Genomic DNA, 17,587 nt, shown 5'->3' on the forward strand with positions numbered 1-17,587 from the left:
TTAGGAAACGAGCTCATGAGCTTTTAATGATAACTCTTTACAGAATTAGCCCCCAAACCTGGTTTGCAGGACTGAGAACAATATTAAGGGCTCTGACATACGTATGTATATTTTTTACATAAGAATCTCCTCTTCTTGTTGTAAGATGCAAATAGAAATGCAGAGAAATTGCAGCCATCACTTCTGCATTTTTCAGCACCAAAAGAATGCACAAATGTCAGACGTGTGTGTTTTTTTCTGAGTTAGAAACATATGAATTAAAACATTAGGAAACATCCACCAATATTATTTTCAGAACATGCTTAGGGTTTCATGCTCTAAAATTTGACAGCTGACCCATCATTACTATGATCTATTTGCTCTAGTTGCACTGATATGTTAAGTTGTATAATGTGGTCCAATGTGATTGACAGAGCCTGCAAGCAGTGGATATTTTGAATCTGGCACATCTCTCTGCATTATACAGTGTTGCACATAAACACTTTTTAGCATGAAAAGCTTTTTTCCTTGAAGGAAAAGAGAAGGGGATCAATGGCTTTTAATCCATAAACTCCCAGATCTGGTACTGGACGTAGAGATTTGTTAAATCTAAGGACAAATCTATATGTCCAGTACCTGGCAGAAAATTTTTTTAAAAGAACAAAAAAAGGGGGGAAAAAAAGGAAGTTGTATATTGTTTGGCAGCAGGACAATGCTTTTCAAGCACTTGTTATTTTCCTGACACTCATTCCTGGTGGGTCATTCTATTATGTGATTGACTACTTGTTAAATCTAGTTTATCCAGTAAGAATTTTCCTTCTGGGGCCTTCTTCAGGCACTGCCTACTTACCTTTTAGATTTCTTTCTTAAATCTGTGAATAAATCTTTCCTAGCCTTTGTAATTGGCATACCTCAGATATTTATAGTCTCCCTACCATCCAATTTTGCCACTTCTTGACTGAGCTTATGAACCCGCTCAGTTCAGTCTTTCCCTATTGAGGAATCTCTCTGGCCCTTTCATTTCGTGCTTGTTTTGCCCCAGCCCAGCAACATGCTCTGCACCTGATGGCAAGGAGAACTACTAATGAAAACAGAGTGTGGTCTAAGCATTAACCAGGCACAAACCCTGGTGAAATCAAAGGTAATGCACATACTGAACTGACAGCAGAACTTTGCTCATCTTTTTTTTTTTTTCATCTCATGAGCTACTTTACAGCATAGCAATTTTAGCACTGATTTGTGTAAGCCTACACTGTTCTGGTTGAATTGCAGTCAGACTGCAAAGTCAAGCAGATCCACAACTTTTCCCCAAACAGAAAGGAACTTTCTTTAAATCTACACATTGTACAGTTTTCACTACTCTAGAGAAAGTACTTAACAAGTAGACAATAAAGAGATGACCTGTGCTATGGGACTAATATATTTTACTTTCTCAATACATTCTAATTTACAGAATATTTAAGGTCAAATGTCAAGCGATAAACAAAATGACCCAATTTAATAGTTCAATGTTTTGCTCAATAGATGATTTAAAAAACAGCCTTAATAATGTCACTATTGTGAACCCCATTAAAATCCAGTTTATTGGAAACACAGTAAATTATACAATCAAACATTTAAGAGGCGTTACTTCTCTTTCCGCAACATAACAGAGGAACTCAGGAGTGACATTGAAGAATCTGGAGGAGTTCCATCAGAAATAGGACATGGGCTCATAGTTCTGAACCATATGCATGTATGTATAAATGTGTGTTCACACACGTGTTAATACACATATAAATACATTTATGCTACTACATACATAATACTACTTCAAAGTACTTTATCACTGCTTATTGAAAGCCTTTCTTTGATTATTAGTTAAAAAGGTCCACAATTTGCATTTTTTCTATTTTGAAGAGCACAATTTTCCGACTGGATTATTTTGTGGTAAGAACAAAATATTCTTCATTCCTTGCTGCAAAATTTGCAGCATGCCATGCATATGCTGATTAATAAGCAGAGTTTTCACTGGTCTTCATTACTAAATAATTATTTTAATTGCATGGATTGTGACAGTGGGAAATGCATGATTTTGCATGTCAAACCCGTACATATTTGTTACAAAAGCAATATTGACCTACCTTGAACTAAAAAGTATGACAAAACTTACTCAAAATTAAAGTATGTATGCAGCTGTTAAATTGGTAAGGCATCAAATATAAATGGTATAATGCTATTCATCACTTCATTCTTGGAGAGGCTACACTTTATATGTAGCTTGGCTACTCTATTCTCACGCTTGCAGATTTTTACATGCCTTTGGAATACCATTTCTCACATACAAACATTCCCAAGTAACCCACAGTAGTGGGATGGCATTGTCACTTACCCTTGCTAAAGTGCTTTGCTTGGTGAAATGCTATTTGTATTACTCTCCTAAAAACATATAAGCTGCCCTAATATGTGAAAATATGCAATTTGTTTGAACTAATATCAGCTTTTTGGTACCAGCAGATCTCTGGGTGCTTCGAGTACCAAGTTCCTTGTACTCCTTCTGTTCCTGTGAGCCAGCAGAGGGAGCATGAAATACTGTCCATGTCTAGCATCTGCTCAACATTAGCAAATTCTTGCTTTAGCTGATACTTCAACACTGTCATTAGAGCCTGATCTGGAAGATGTTATTTCTCAAAGACTTTGTGATGAACACTGTTTGCTAGTCCAAATTCTTAGCGTCAATTTTTAGCTTTTGCACCACACAGTTTGATTAGTAGAATCTTCCACATGGAATTCAGGGAGATTGGTCTGCAGCCAGTCATGCAAAGTCCACCCAGGGCTATAAAACCTATGGAAAAAACAAGCACTGTTCTAAGAGTAATTTGGTGACCCAGAGAGGGCTATTACTAGTTAAAATTTGTTAGCATCTTGTTTTGCTGTTGCACAAGAAGAATAACAAGTTAAGAATTTTACTTGTTATGCCAGTGATCCTGCTGATGGAGCTATTGGGGTGAAAGCAGGCACCCATAATGAATTTTGCACCCTCCCTTGACAAAAAAATAAGTGTTTGGTCCAAGCATTGTGCAAAGTGTTCATGTTTTCCTCTTTGTACCTAAAATACCAGCAAAGGACTATTTCAGACCCTGACATAAGGTTGCTATAATGCCAGTGGCATAAATGACATCACTTTTTAAAGCATAAAACACACCTCATCTAGGCGCAGAGATGTCAGTAGTAATTACAAACTTTGTTTTCAAGTATAATCAATTCTTTATTTATGGTGTGAAATGTTTTTTACCCTTTTGAACTTTCGTTATTCTACGCCAAGCAATTGTTGGCATGTTGCTTTAAAAATAATTGCTTCTGGACTGAGAAATTGAATGTCAAGTTCCAACTTGATGTAAATTAAATGGGTTACATTAATAGTCTGGCCCATGGTAGAAGTGAGTGTTTCGATTCTGGTTTTGACTTCAGGACATGACCTCTTGATCACACAGGTCAGCACAGATGGGAAATATTGAAGAGGTAGCCTAGGCTGACGTGGGGAAGAAAGTGTCTAGTACTGATGCATCACAAACTGTCTGATCCATTAAACAGAAGCAATGTCAGACTCCACAGAGAATAAAGCTTAGTTGTCATAGGTCATTATGCTCTTCAAAAAGAGAGTTGGAAGGAAAATCACAATGATGGAAATCCTCAGGGCTGTCATGTACACATAATCTTCTAAAGCTTCCTGAATTAACGCTGCCAAGCCTATATACAGGGGAAATGGAGTGAAGAACCCAAATTTTCTTAACTTCTACAGTACAATTATGTGTCAGATTCCCCATCCATAGCTGTTGTAAAGAGGTATTTAACAAGATATAAATTTTAAATTTAAAAGCAGGACATCTCTACAACTGAGACTCTCATACTTAGGCGATCATGTCTTAAGAAGAATTACATCCACGAGAGCAATCACATTTACAAGGGCAGGCATTATATAGTTCTTCAAGGGAAAGGAACAGGTGAACTGGGAAGACATTTATATTTTTTTTTCTTTGAAGGCTATCTCCTGCCTTTAAAATTGGCTTACATTTCAACTTCTGAGCAACCCAAAGTCTCTCAGACTCTCCCCATGACAGATTTTCCAATTCCTAAATCACCTTCACAGCCTTTTTGCTGGACCTGCCCCAGTATGTGTGCTTCTTGTACAGGGGTGGCCCAGACCTGGACTTGGTGTGGTCTCACCGGTTCTTAGCAGAGGTGAAGAGTCACCTCCCTTGACCTGCCAGCAACACTGGTTCCTAAGACAGCCCAGGGGGCTGTTGGTCCTCTTTGCTGCCTCATGCCCAGCCTGTTCAGATCATGGAAAAGCTGTTTTCCAGCCAGCTGGACCTCAGCATGTACCGGTGGATGGGCTTATTTTTCCCCAGGGACAGGACTTGGCAGATCCCTTTGCAGAACTTCATGAGGTTCCTGAAGATTGCCTGTTTTTCCAGCCTTTTGATGTCCCTCTCAATGGCAGTGCAAAGAAACTCTTATGTATTTTGCATACATGTATATATATCCCATTTTGTTAATAAATAAAAATATCACTCTAATGCTTTTGTTGGATTAGACTCAGGAGTTTTACAGTTTGCTGGCAATTAATGATCATTGATGAGTCCCAGGTCTAGGGTCTTCTCAAGGACATAAAGAGTATGTTTGGATTTTGAGTAATAAAAATAAGCTGATAAAGCGAGCACCAAAACTAATTTTATGTGATATACTACATAAAAGCTCTTACATTAATTGTTCCCTGTAGCATCTAGCTCTTAATTATTCAGTGTTTGCTAACAGGAGGAACAAGTGATGAAGCCTAGTATTTTTATGTCTACTCATTTGCACTGTTTGAAATAAACTCGAAGTGACTATTATAAGGCACAATCTGCTTCTGTTTACTACCTGGACTGATTTTTTCAGGTACAAAGAGAATTTCAAAGAAGTTATGCCAGCCTTTTACTGATGACCTGGGTGCTGATCCCTTTAAAAATATTTGAATTAACTTAGAAAAGGACTTCTGCTGACTGAGTAAGGAGACCTAGATTAAGGAAAGCATGCTCCTTCCCTGGCTGCCAATGAACTTTGCACTTTCAATAAACAGTCTTGGAGAGAAGAAAAAAACCCTAGTATGAACAGCTAATTTATGCTGAAAATTAACTGCTAGAAGTAGGTTTGGTAGATCTGACTTAGATAGCTCTCCCACTGCTGTAATTCTTCACTCTGGCTGTACTAACAACATGACACTAATACAGAGAACCATAACGATCAATACAATTATGGCTGTACTCTCTGTCCGGTGGGTACTATTTTTTCTCAACAAAGAGGGTTCAGAATCTGTTATTAGGCCTGTTTTTGAGGCCAAAACATCATGGTAAATCACTATCATACCAAATAAAGAAAATTATTTAAATGCTATACTGTAAACATGTCTGCACAGGTACAGAAATTAGGTCTAACACATAAAGACACAGGAAAACTAGATTTAACCTAGCTAATTGCATATCTGTACTATGATCTAGGAGATCCCTCAAAAGACAGCCAGCAGAACATGGCAAGCACACACCATCTTGGCTGAAGCCCATGCTGTCCCATTTCAATTAGGATTGTTAGGTGATCTAGCAAAAATGAAGGTAGTTTGGGTTTCAACTTCCCAGCTACAAGATGAGTTAAGCATGTAAAACCCTGGATAAACAAAGCCATCATTTAGATGAGTTTTCATACTGCAAAAGAACTAACACTGCAAGAAATGAGGGAAATGAACACAGCTGCTGAAGTGAAAAGAGGTGTGATGATCTGCCATTCCCATTGATATGGAACTGGACTGAAAGATCCCAGTCCAAAGTCCAACATCTTCTGCATCTATATAATAAACTATGTAGAAATATATACTGTAGGAATAGAGAAATGTAATTATACATAGCATAGATACAGATCATATTCATGCTTTTTATACAGTTATGCTATGCACAGCTCCAAATACGCACAGCATAAACATGTTGTGTGCATTCACACATTCATATTTTATATTTTTCTATTCTCAGGTCTCCATTCTCAATTAAGCTGTATAGGCTCTATATAAATCTATGATCTTTTGGTCTACTGGTTTTTTCAGTTTGTTTCAATAAGGACTGACAATGAAGTTATGTAAATACTGTTGCTTTTGCATGTTGTGGAGATTCACATTAGTTATAACAAAATGAGAAAATCTTACAAATTACTGAAAATTTTCATAGCACCATTTCCAGGGCAGAAGCCATTTCACACTACACAGTACAGTGGCTGTGCTTGCCTAACTCAGTTAAAACAAATATAAAACAGCCAACAAGAGACAAGGTAGGAAATCCCTTTCAAGGGACACACTAGACACAGTGTACATTTCTCAATGGAAGTGTTCATCAACAGCAGCCACTCTTTTAAAGCCCTTAAGTGTTTGTAGGATGGAAAATTAATTTGTTTTCTAATTCCAAAGTGAATCATATGCTCCAAACAGATTTTCAAGTCAATGAAACATGACCCTGTATGATCTAATTAAACAACTCAAAGGTATTAGTTGTTTTAAGATCCCTCTGGATATACTTCAGTTCAAATGCACACATATCATCTGTATGTACAAGCTCATAAATCTACAAAAAATGCAAATCAGATCATTAATGCTTTGAATTTGACAGTCTTGCCACAGTTTTCTAAAAGGTAAAACATGAAAAATTTCTGAATGACATATACTCTTTTTACAACTTAAAAAGTGCATAAACTACCTCCCCTATACTGGAAAGCATAACACCAAATATCTTTCTTTGACTTTTAAATATCTAGTCCATAATCAGATATAAAATAACAAATTCTCTGAAACCTCCTATTATAATGTCTTTTCAGGATGATATCCTGACCCTTTGAGTGAAGCACTGGACCAGATAAATTTTTTCTATGATTCTGTCTTAATTCTCTGTTTGGTGAATTGACTTCTCCGCTCCAGTGCACATGACTGTTTAATTACAAACAAAAAAAACCCCAAACCAAACCAACAAAAAACAAAACAACAAAAAACCCCCACCCAAACACCTATGACTTTTTTTTCTATTTTTTTTCCAATTTTTTGTCTTTGGCATTGCTCCCATGGTCTCCTTTCTCCACTTCCAACTGTAGCTCAGATCTCTGCATGGACCTTACCTGTGAGCTGCAGTCCTTCTTACCATCCCTCACATGCCCTATGTAGATCAATGGCCATACACATACACTTTCTCTCCTCTCACTATCCATAAATGCCCATGTGTCTAACAAGAATGCTGTCTGAAATGCCAACACAAGTATCTTTGGGGGTACCATTGATTCCTGTACTTTTATTTCCTTTTCCCCATTCACATCTTTCTGTACTTTTCCACCTGTTTAGTCTCCAACATCTTCCCTACTCTTTTCTCATAGATCACCTTTTTCCACTTTAACCTGTTACACCCTGTAATTGTGCTCTCATATCAACAATGTGACCAGAGCTACAACATGTTTGTGCAGCCAGAAAGTCCACTATAAGAAGGATTCTGCCCAGGAATACTGGGCTGCCATCATTTAATTTTCTTCCTTACCTCCATCAGTCAAATGCAACAGCAGCTGCCTCATTTACCTATATATAAAGCTGACTCTAGATGTAGGGAAATGAGAGGAAAATGAGTGCCATGAAGGGACATATTTCTTCAACGAGGTTTTTCTTTGCTCCAGATTCATACCCTAATCCTACAATTGGATCCACATGGCTGGCTGTGTAAATTGAAATATGGGATGAAGGTGTAGGCTACAAGCAACAGTTTTGCTGGGCTGCCCTCCCAGGACACAGCCCCTCGCCATTCCCAGGCTGTGTGTGCCTGACCTTTGGCTGTGCCGCTCGTGCGGCTTTGCCTGCAGAGCACTCACTGTCTGCAGGGCAGGCTCTGGGCAGGGCAGGCTCTGGGCAGGGCAGGCTCTCCCAGCCAGGAGCTGCAGCCAAGCTGAGCTCAGCCGGCTGTTTCCAATATTTATAAAATAAAATAAACACACCAGATCTCACTAAACAACTAATCACCTACAGCATGTACATGATTTTCTTCTTCTTCCTTTTTTTTTTTTCAAATGAAAACTATTTTAGGTGTGACAGAACATGTGAAGCAAGTGGAAAAATATTTCCAAGTACTTTTGCTCTCAAAAAACCTTTAATGATGAAAGAGATTAAGGGATTGGGGTTTTTTACTACTAGAAAAAAAATCCATTTTTACTGAAAATTCAAACTAGTCTATGAAGCTTCAGGCCAGCAACATTTAAAAAGATTGAATTACAGCATGCCATTCTGAATGTAGCGCATTATGAATTCCATATCCTTCAGCTAAAGTGGCATATTTAATGATTAAGCCAAGCCACTCAACTCTATTTCTATTTGATTTTTTTCCTAGCCAGTATTAACTTTAAATATACATTTCAAATGGCAAGAAGGAAAATTGCAGAATAGTGAATTTGTCTGCAATAAAGGAATAACTAGCAAGGTCTTACAACTTCACAAAATTAGAGTTCTGTGTGAAAGGTATCATGTGCAAATTAGCCCAATGTTAACAAATGCTTATTATCCTACTATTTTAAAGTGTCCCATTTTCCATGTGCTCCAGCTCTGACCTGTATTCTGTCTTTCATTTTACACGAGCTTTTCCTGCTAAGACAGCAACAGAAATTGCCATACAAGATCAGATCAGTGAGCACATAAAGTTTAGTATTGAATGTAAGTCAGTTCTTTACTTAAGAAAAAAGAGGAGGAAAAAACCAACCTATTTAAATAGCCCTCACTTTCTCTACACTGATGTACACAAGAGGCAAGCCTCCTTGCTGACCTCCACAGTGGCTGCCTTATGCCCAGGAGCATGGGCTTTAATTATGATGACACAGAGATGGTCAATTTATTTCCTTGCACTTACTCACTCATGAACGTGCACTTCCTCCTTCCAGCAAAGAGTAATTAGCTCTTTGCAATTATCTGCACAGATGTGGCAAAGTTAGAATTTTCATAATTGTCTGCTAAGACCTGGGGCCTTGAAGAATATGTGCTCTGCCAGATCTTTGCTCTGGCCCCAGGATTAATGAAACCCTTGAAAAAAGTTGTTTGTGCCTGGGGTAGGATTTTGGAACAGAAATTTCCAAAACTGTAAAATATAGGTGGAGGGAACATTATTGCAAACTCTTTGTCTTCCATAAAGCATATTCCAAAAGGTATGCCACAATCTGTGCTTCTCCAAGATTTACTCCTATTTCCATTTGATACCTGTAGGTGTATAGATACCTATCCTATACATGCAGGTATAGCTTGACACATCTACAGCTCAGTTGCTGCAAATTATTTTATTCAAGGAAGGCACAGAAACATGGAAAAATAGAATTGGAAGGGATGGACATGCAGGTATCATTTGGAATATCATGTGTCTATGGTAGGATCTGCTGGCTCCATGTCTCACTGCACTCCTGTCCCTAATCAATTTTTAAGGATCCAAAATAGACCTTACGGCTCCCAGTGGGCATCTTATGCAAAAGTTTTCTTGTGTTATCATTAGAAATCTTTTCTTGACGTGTGACCTGGATGTTCCTTGCACAGGCCAAACCTGTGACTTTTTCACTTGTTTACTGTGGTCTCAGGGAACAGTGTGCTCTCCTTTTCTACTGAAAAACTGCTACTGTGTCCCATTTCCTCCACTTGTCTTTCGACTGAACAGCTCTACTTTTTAACTTTTCCTCACAAGCTGTATTTTCTAGACCTGTGATCATTCTCATTGTTTTCCTCTGAATTCTTCCCAATTGATCCAAATCTTCCTTGCACTGCAGAACTAAAAGTGAACTCAGTGTTCCTGACACAGTGTAACTGAGGCTTTGTAGACTGAAACTATTGTTCCACCTGATGGCTGGTTATTCCAGCCTGAGACTGTAAAAACTGAGTCCTTCCAAAATTGAATACAATATTTTTCAGACCATTTCTCCAGTTTCTTATGTTCACCTACAAAAGCCATTTTGTCTCTAAGACAATCAAAAGTTTTTTTTAACCCTGTTTTATCAGACAACTTAATAAGCAATCTTTCTATGCCAACATTCACATATTTTATGAAAATACAAATCAGAGCAAACCCAGGACAATCCCAAAGCATAATCAGTGGAGCTTTGTAGTTTGACAGGGAACCTCTGACAATTAATTTCTGGGCAGGATTACACAAGTTTTTTTAACCACTTTAAGGTGGTTTCATGTAGACTTTCATCCTTGGTTTGTATATGAAAATGTTATTAGAGACAGTATCAAATCCTTACTGTAATTAGAGTGGCTGTTCCTGACAGATTTGTTCGAAATCCCCACCAGTGGTTCTGACACAGCTTTGGGCATTTGCTAAATTCCCTGCTATGAAGTTCCCCTGTCTCAGAGTGCCACCAGCCCCACGCTGTCACCAAGCTGTAACAGCATATGTCTATCCCCACCTGTTGCATGTTCATAATCTTACCTCAGAGTCATATTATCAAGGTCATATTGAAAAAGGACTGACAATTACTGAGAGCCTCCAACTTTTCCTCGTTATATTCAAAATAAAATGCATATTAAACATCAAGCTGTAGCACAAAAAGTCTGATAAGCACTACTTATCAACATGAACTTTATTTTGTTTAAAGCTTCCTTAGTTACCTTTCAAAGGGTCTGAAGGACATCCTCATCCCATAGTATTTGAAGGTATTATAGGAAAAACGTCTGTGTCAGAGGCTGGAAGAAGAAGCAGTTTTCTGAGCATCTCCATTAAAGTAATTGTGAACTGTAGATTGAAGGAATCCAAAATTCTATTCAGCATATGTGTCTTTTGGTGAACCAAAAAACAAAGTTGACACAAGTTCAGGAATTTGTTAATTAATAAATAAATGAGATGAGGGAGAAGAAGGAATTGATAAACATATGTGCCAAAAATAATATCTGTTGCTAAAATTTTCACAGAAATAAGTAGTTAAATCTCCTGAACTCTATTTTCCTCTCCTTAAATTTGGTCCAAATCAACATGTCTTGCTCAAGAGCTGAAAAAAAAAGTTTTAGTATTTTTCCATGTCTTCAGCGCACTAAAAAATCTAGAGGCATAAACTTCAGTCAGTAATGAGGGCAAATTGAATAAATAAATGGGATCAAATTTTAGGTCTTTTCAATCTGCTTATTGAAATGTACAGTGTCTCTGAGTGACAGTGACCATGAAAGAGTTGATCTGGATTAACAAACCTCTTGAAATTTAAAAAAAAGGCTTAACAAATAACACCCTGTAGAACAACTAAAAGTGACAAATCAGTTTTGAATCAATCCTAAAAAGATGCCTTTCTAAGAAACACAAAGTTTAGTGTGACCACACTTGGAGAACATGCTGAAAAAGAATTTAAATAGGATACATATCTATTGTGTAAGCAGTTTAATGAGACTTACTTTAAGCCCTGTTGATCTGGCTTGGGCAAAATACACCATCAGACTACATCAGCAGGTACAGAAGTGGAGCAAGCTAATCCTGGAAAGGAAGCCTTTATACGAAGGCTGTTGTGAATTTTACAGAAATTTACTCCGTGGATGCTTAAGTGCTAAACGATCTTTATCTTTTGGAAATTTTCCTTTGGAAAAAGATGGTTGCCATTAGGATACAAGTTTACATCATTTTAATGACAATGTTTACAGGTAAAAATTTACGTTTTTTGTGAAATTGTAAGCGCACTTAGACTGTCATGAATATGTGTCATCTATCCAGGTTGCTTGCTTGTACTTGCTTGTTATTTAGTGTCAGGGAACTGGAAAGGCAAAAGGCTGTAAACAGATTTGTAACCAAAGGTGTGTATCAAAAGTGTAATTTGGATAATACTTTTAGAATCATTTAATCAAAATGAAAATTAGAGGTGTTCAGCAGAATTATTCTTGAATAATTGCTTTTGCCATCCTGCTTCTGCAGGAAACCCTTACTGCTAAATTTGAAACAGAGAGTTTAATTAAGAGGTTAACAGTTAGGAAATAGGCACCATATAGTAATAATGTGTAAATGAAAAAAGGAGACAGATGACTGATGTTATCCAACTGAATCAAAGGAACTGTTTTATCTCTGTTTTGAATAAAACTTGACAGGCATGAAATCATCTAAAAATATGATAAAAATATTCACATTATCTGAAATTTTAGGTCAGTTGTAATGTTTGGAAGAGAAAATGCTGAATGACTCTGCTTTTCCTTTAAAAATACAAATATGCTTAGCTGAGCTAATGTATGTAACCACTGAAAGAAAATAACAGTTTCCCTTACACTTACTTTTGGTATGTCTTACATCTTTTGAGAATACTTTTATTTTACATGCTAACTTCTCCAGCCTGAGCTATCTGAAGTGCGTATACAGTTCTATAAATATTGACTAATCCTTTTATCTAGAGTGCTTTTATCTTGAGTGACAGTGGTCTTTGCTTGTACAGCAATTGGCAGATAACAAACAATATCAACACTGCTTGCAATAACAGGTGATTTATTTATTCTTGATATGAAAAATTACTTATTTGCCTTTTGGTGTGACCTATATTTTTGTTTGTGCTAATCTTATTATGAAATAGTAGGCCTACGTATGTAAGTGTATACATTTGTGTATATATATACACAACCTGCTCAAATAATTATTTTTCAACATATTTTTAAGAACATTAATTAAAAATTTGAAATTGAGACACTGAAATGCTTTTGAAATTACATGTATTCAAGTGGCTCTATGACAGTGACTTTGCATTTAATTATTGATTTATAATATTAATTTTCTATAGGCAGGGAATGCACTAACAATAATATGTGTACCTCCTCATAAAGCTCATTTCTTTGATGGACATGAATATTTTTAATCAAATTTGTTATCTAAATTTAAACATAGAAATATATATGATTTCCAAAAGAGTTTAGCATTCTCATGAAATAAATTCATTAATTTTATGTCTAATCTGATGAAGTAGAGAACAACACAGACACTAAAACATTGTAAAGTTGGATTCAGTTTATGCATCTGTATCACCCTTTCCAGGGGCAAGTCACTGTTGCAAAGTGTGACTCATCACAAGTTATAAGGCAAAAGGGATGTCTGGCAGGTGCCTTGGGAGAACAAACTAATACACAGAGAGTCATCTCACATTACTGAAAATGCAACAACTAAGGACCCAGCCCATTCACTGTGCTGACTTTTTAATGAAAGGTTGAATGGGGGCTTTCAGTCTATAAATCCTTAAGCTCAGTCTGTCCACTCTGAAACCCTATGACAACACTAAGTACAGCCCTGATCCAACTGCTTGTAGGCTGGACTAATTTTTATCTCTGACACAAAAACCCAAAGAGACCTGCATTTCAACAGCCATCATATTAAGACTGAATTGTAAAAAAAGACCTGAGGACACATTCTTAATGGCAAAACAGAGAAGGGAGCAATATCAGGCAGGAGATGTACTAAAACATTAGCCAGAACAGGAAATGGCTCACAGTAACTTCATTTTTCACACTCTAGAATAGCAAAAGCAGGACAAGTCACTAACACTGAAATTGCCACAAACTGGACAAAGCAGACATCGTTCTGGCCCCCAGTCAGAATGGTTTGAGAAGGGCACTTTACTTTGAGAAAGTTAGAATCAATGAGTCATATTTCTGCCAGATGCCACTACACATTAAGGTATACACAGACATCTCACACTGGAATAAAGATGAGCCTGGCTGGAAAACAGAGAGAGACTGCTGCTGTAAAACCCACACTGCCAGACCAGAGAGAGCACTAGCTGTGTTTGATAAGATGAAGCTTCAATTGGAAAGTCTTTATATGTTCTAATTGAAGACTGATGAGTTGGATGACTGCAGAGAGATTCTTTCATATACATGCTATGACCACTTCACTCTGGCTAATGTTTTAAACAAATCTCACCCAATTCTCCATTCCCTTCAGGCTCTCCTGTAACTTGCCACTCTCCAAGATGGGTCTAGTTACAACTGTGATAGAGTAAAGTGGACAGGCAAGGAATTAGCCTGAGTAACTACACTTATCTATTGCAATTTGAAGCAATTCATTGTGGCTGAATACTGTTCTATAATTTTCCATGAATAATGGCTGTATTTTGCTCTAAAAATAAAGCTCAATGGGAATTTATATGTGGGATGACTAGCCCATCTAGCTGCAACTCTGTGAGTGTCAGCATATCTCATTGCCTGATTTACAGGCACCAGTTTTGCTGTGGGGATGGTCAAAATTTTATCTGTCTACTTTGTGCTGATTATAAGGTTTAAAACTAACTACAAAGTATTTCTTATTTTTCTCTAAAATAACTATGAAGGGAAGTGGAAATATCAAGAACTGCACTTGGCATGAGTTATCAAAAAAATATTTGGATATTCTGACTGCTTCCAAGGGAGATAAGAAACAGATTTTCCCTGATCCACTTCATACATATCGGTCTCTCTTGATTGCTCAAGGGAGAAGTTACTGTAATTACCACTTTACAGATGAACAACAGTGGAGAGGGATAAACAGATTAGATTTACAAGAGGAACAGATTTGTTTTTCTTTGTGAAGTGTGATCCAGCAGACCTAGTTAAGTCGCATCTATCAAATTATGGGAGAGTTGAGATAAGGAGCTCTCCTTTTACCAGATATACCAGAAGCCAAGCATTGTATGGAAGAAGAGACATGACTCTGTATTGCCAATCTTCTACAGAAGTGCTCTCATCACCAATCAAACTGTGAGACATTTGAAAAAAGTATGCCTTTCATCTTTTCTTGCTCTATATTTTGTATAGAGGAGAGGTAAAAATGTTCTACTGTATATACACTACTAGGAATATTCTGCTGGTGCTTGCAGGTTCAAATTCCTCTGGCAGGTTTTCTCAGATTCTCAGATCCCAAGTGAACTCCCCTCAAAGTAAGAGCATGGCTGACAGAGCAAAGTCACTGCTGTCTTATGTTTGGAAGAATTGAGATCCATGGGTCAGTTGTTAGTAACTGCAGTACTCCCCTAACCCTGAAATGCAGCTCCTGCTCACTCGATGTGGATGGGATGCATTCCAATCCCACTGCATCTTGCTCAGGCCACCAGGAGGTTTAAGCTCTTTGGATTTCTTATTAACACACCATGCATCTCCCTGCTCTCTGTCAGATTTGTTCTTCAGATAGCCAGCTCACTGTGCATACATTTTACAGGCATGTTCACCCACTTGTCAGTCTGACCCACCCTATCATATATCTCTTCTAAGTCCTGTGACTCTCGCTTGAAGATTGTTGCTCCGAGATGTTTCACATGAGACCAGAAATACTAGTCTGTAATTCTTATACTGTTTGAATGAACATGAAAAAGAAGGGAAGACCAGCAGGTCATACTCCTGCTCATCAGCATACTATATTAAGGATTGGAATTAAGCAACAATTCTTGGATTTTTTTATGTGGTAAATAATTCAGTTCCTCACAAAGCAGTCTAAATTTCTACTACAGGATTTGTGGGAAACTACTTCTTGATCACATTTGATGATGTTTATCATAATTTCATCACATTATCCATATGAAAACTGTCCATTTGTTTGGTTCTTTTCTCCAAAATGTGATTATCACTAAGGTGTTTATCTAATACTCTGCATAAGGAAACCATAACAAGTGAAAGATATTTTTATATTTCATATTTAACATACTTCTCAGACAATCATCTATTTATGAAGGTATTCCCCTCTAGTAAAAGATAATTTAATGCATGTTAATTAAAAGAGTTATTTTGGCTTCCAGTTATTCAAACAAGAATGCCTAATTCTTTGTTTATTTTTAAGGTACTCACTGTGATGAAGACATCAATGAATGTTACATGAACCCTTGCCAAAATGGTGGAATCTGTGAGAATTTTCCTGGGAATTACACTTGCCATTGCCCACCTGCAGACAAAGAAGGGATTTTTTATGGTGGCTGGAACTGTACAGAAGTTCTCCATGGCTGTACTGATCATCAATGCCAAAACAACGGAATCTGTATCCCACATTTAAAAAATGGCCAACACGGATTCAGCTGCATATGTTCACCTGGGTATACTGGAATACACTGTGAAACCATAACCACGTTTTCCTTTCAAGGAAACAGTTTCCTTTTGTTGAAGAATTCTCTGACCCATAAGAAGGATTTTTTCTATAATATAAACCTGAAGTTTCAAACTGTGCAACCCACGGCTTTGCTGTTTTACCGAGGGGAGAGAAGTACATTTGCGAAGCTGGAGATACTGAATGGCTACTTACACTTATCCGTGCACGTCAATAACCAGCCACAGGCTCTTTTGCATATTCCACATAATGTCAGTGATGGAGAATGGCATTCAGTGGAGGTAACCTTGGCAAGAGCTGTTATTCTAAATTTGCTTGACAGCTCTTGTGTAGAATCATGTCTCAATAAAACATCTGCTAAGTTAGCCAGTGATCCCGTGATGCTTGCATTTCAGAGCACGTTTTTGGGCAGCTTACCAGTGGGGAACATTAGCAGCAACTTTCTGCTTAACATCCATAATATACATTCTGCACCTTCATTTGTAGGCTGTCTTCAGGACATTGAAATAGACTTGAATGTTATTACTCCAGAGAATGTATCATCTGAGTCCTTAAATGTCAGGACAGGATGTGCTAAAAAGGACTGGTGTGACACCCACCCTTGTCAAAACAGGGGACGCTGTACCAACCTGTGGCTGAGCTACCACTGCGACTGCTACAGGCCGTACACAGGGCCAGACTGTGCAACAGGTAAGGGAATGCTACTGGCATTTGTGTTTTAAGTAGTTGCTGAAAACATGATCATAAACAATCCTTTCTTACCTAGTGATGAAATGGCATGACCCTAAGAATCCCTGGAGCTTAATGTCAAATGGTAAGAAAGTGCAAGAGGTTAGTAGTTAGCACACCTTTGCTATTCTCTAGTTATTTTCCCAGGAAAATGTCAGGCTAAATGGGTGGATTCCACTCATCTTGTTTTAAAATCTTCTTAGTGGTCTTAGCACTCCATAAACTCTGAAAAACTGTAGTTCACTGGAGGTTATCCATGCTGAGTAAAATTTAGAAAGCAACTAAGCCACTTGAAGCTTAAGACTTACTTTCAAAGCGTTCTTTGAAAATTTTATCCTCAAGCTCTCTAGACTTTTATAAAGAGACTCATTTAAGGCAATGAAAGGCAAGCAAAAGTACTGCAAGTTAAAAAAAACACAGATTCCAATTTTAAAAAATTAATGAGGTTATACTATTAGCTTAATCTGATTAGCCCAAGGAGCAGGCAGGGCTTCAGTGGCTGGAAACAGGGTCCATTCATCTCTCAGCTGTCCCAGGGCAGCGCTGGACAATCACTAGCACAGGCAGCTGTTCCCAGAGAGTCACGTGGCGACCAGAGGGAAACGTCCATATCTGAGAGGGCAGAAGAGCACATCTCACCAAACAGCCTCTGTGGCAGTGATGGGCAAGAATACAAAAGCTGCAGATGTCTGTAGCACTTGTCCTGCTACAAATGATCTTTCCAAGGGCAGGCGAAGTGGAAGGACAACAGGAGGTCCCCTGCCCAACTCCCTGCTGTACTGCATCTGGCAGGTGAAGCCATCTGG

The 17,587-nt window shown here is 37.8% G+C and overlaps 1 protein-coding gene across 2 annotated transcripts in view; it reads left to right on the forward strand.

Moving 5' to 3' along the window:
- CRB1 (crumbs cell polarity complex component 1) overlaps positions 1-17,587 on the forward strand; it is a 97,907-nt gene that overhangs the window by 44,834 nt on the left and 35,486 nt on the right. For both annotated transcript variants that reach the window (XM_071565606.1, XM_071565607.1), the window contains exon 6: positions 15,792-16,742. In XM_071565606.1, coding sequence (XP_071421707.1) covers positions 15,792-16,742 — 951 coding nt within the window. The remainder of the gene's footprint in view (positions 1-15,791; positions 16,743-17,587) is intronic.

This window comes from Pithys albifrons, chromosome 10 (assembly GCF_047495875.1).
Source record: "Pithys albifrons albifrons isolate INPA30051 chromosome 10, PitAlb_v1, whole genome shotgun sequence".
Lineage (NCBI taxonomy): Eukaryota > Metazoa > Chordata > Aves > Passeriformes > Thamnophilidae > Pithys > Pithys albifrons.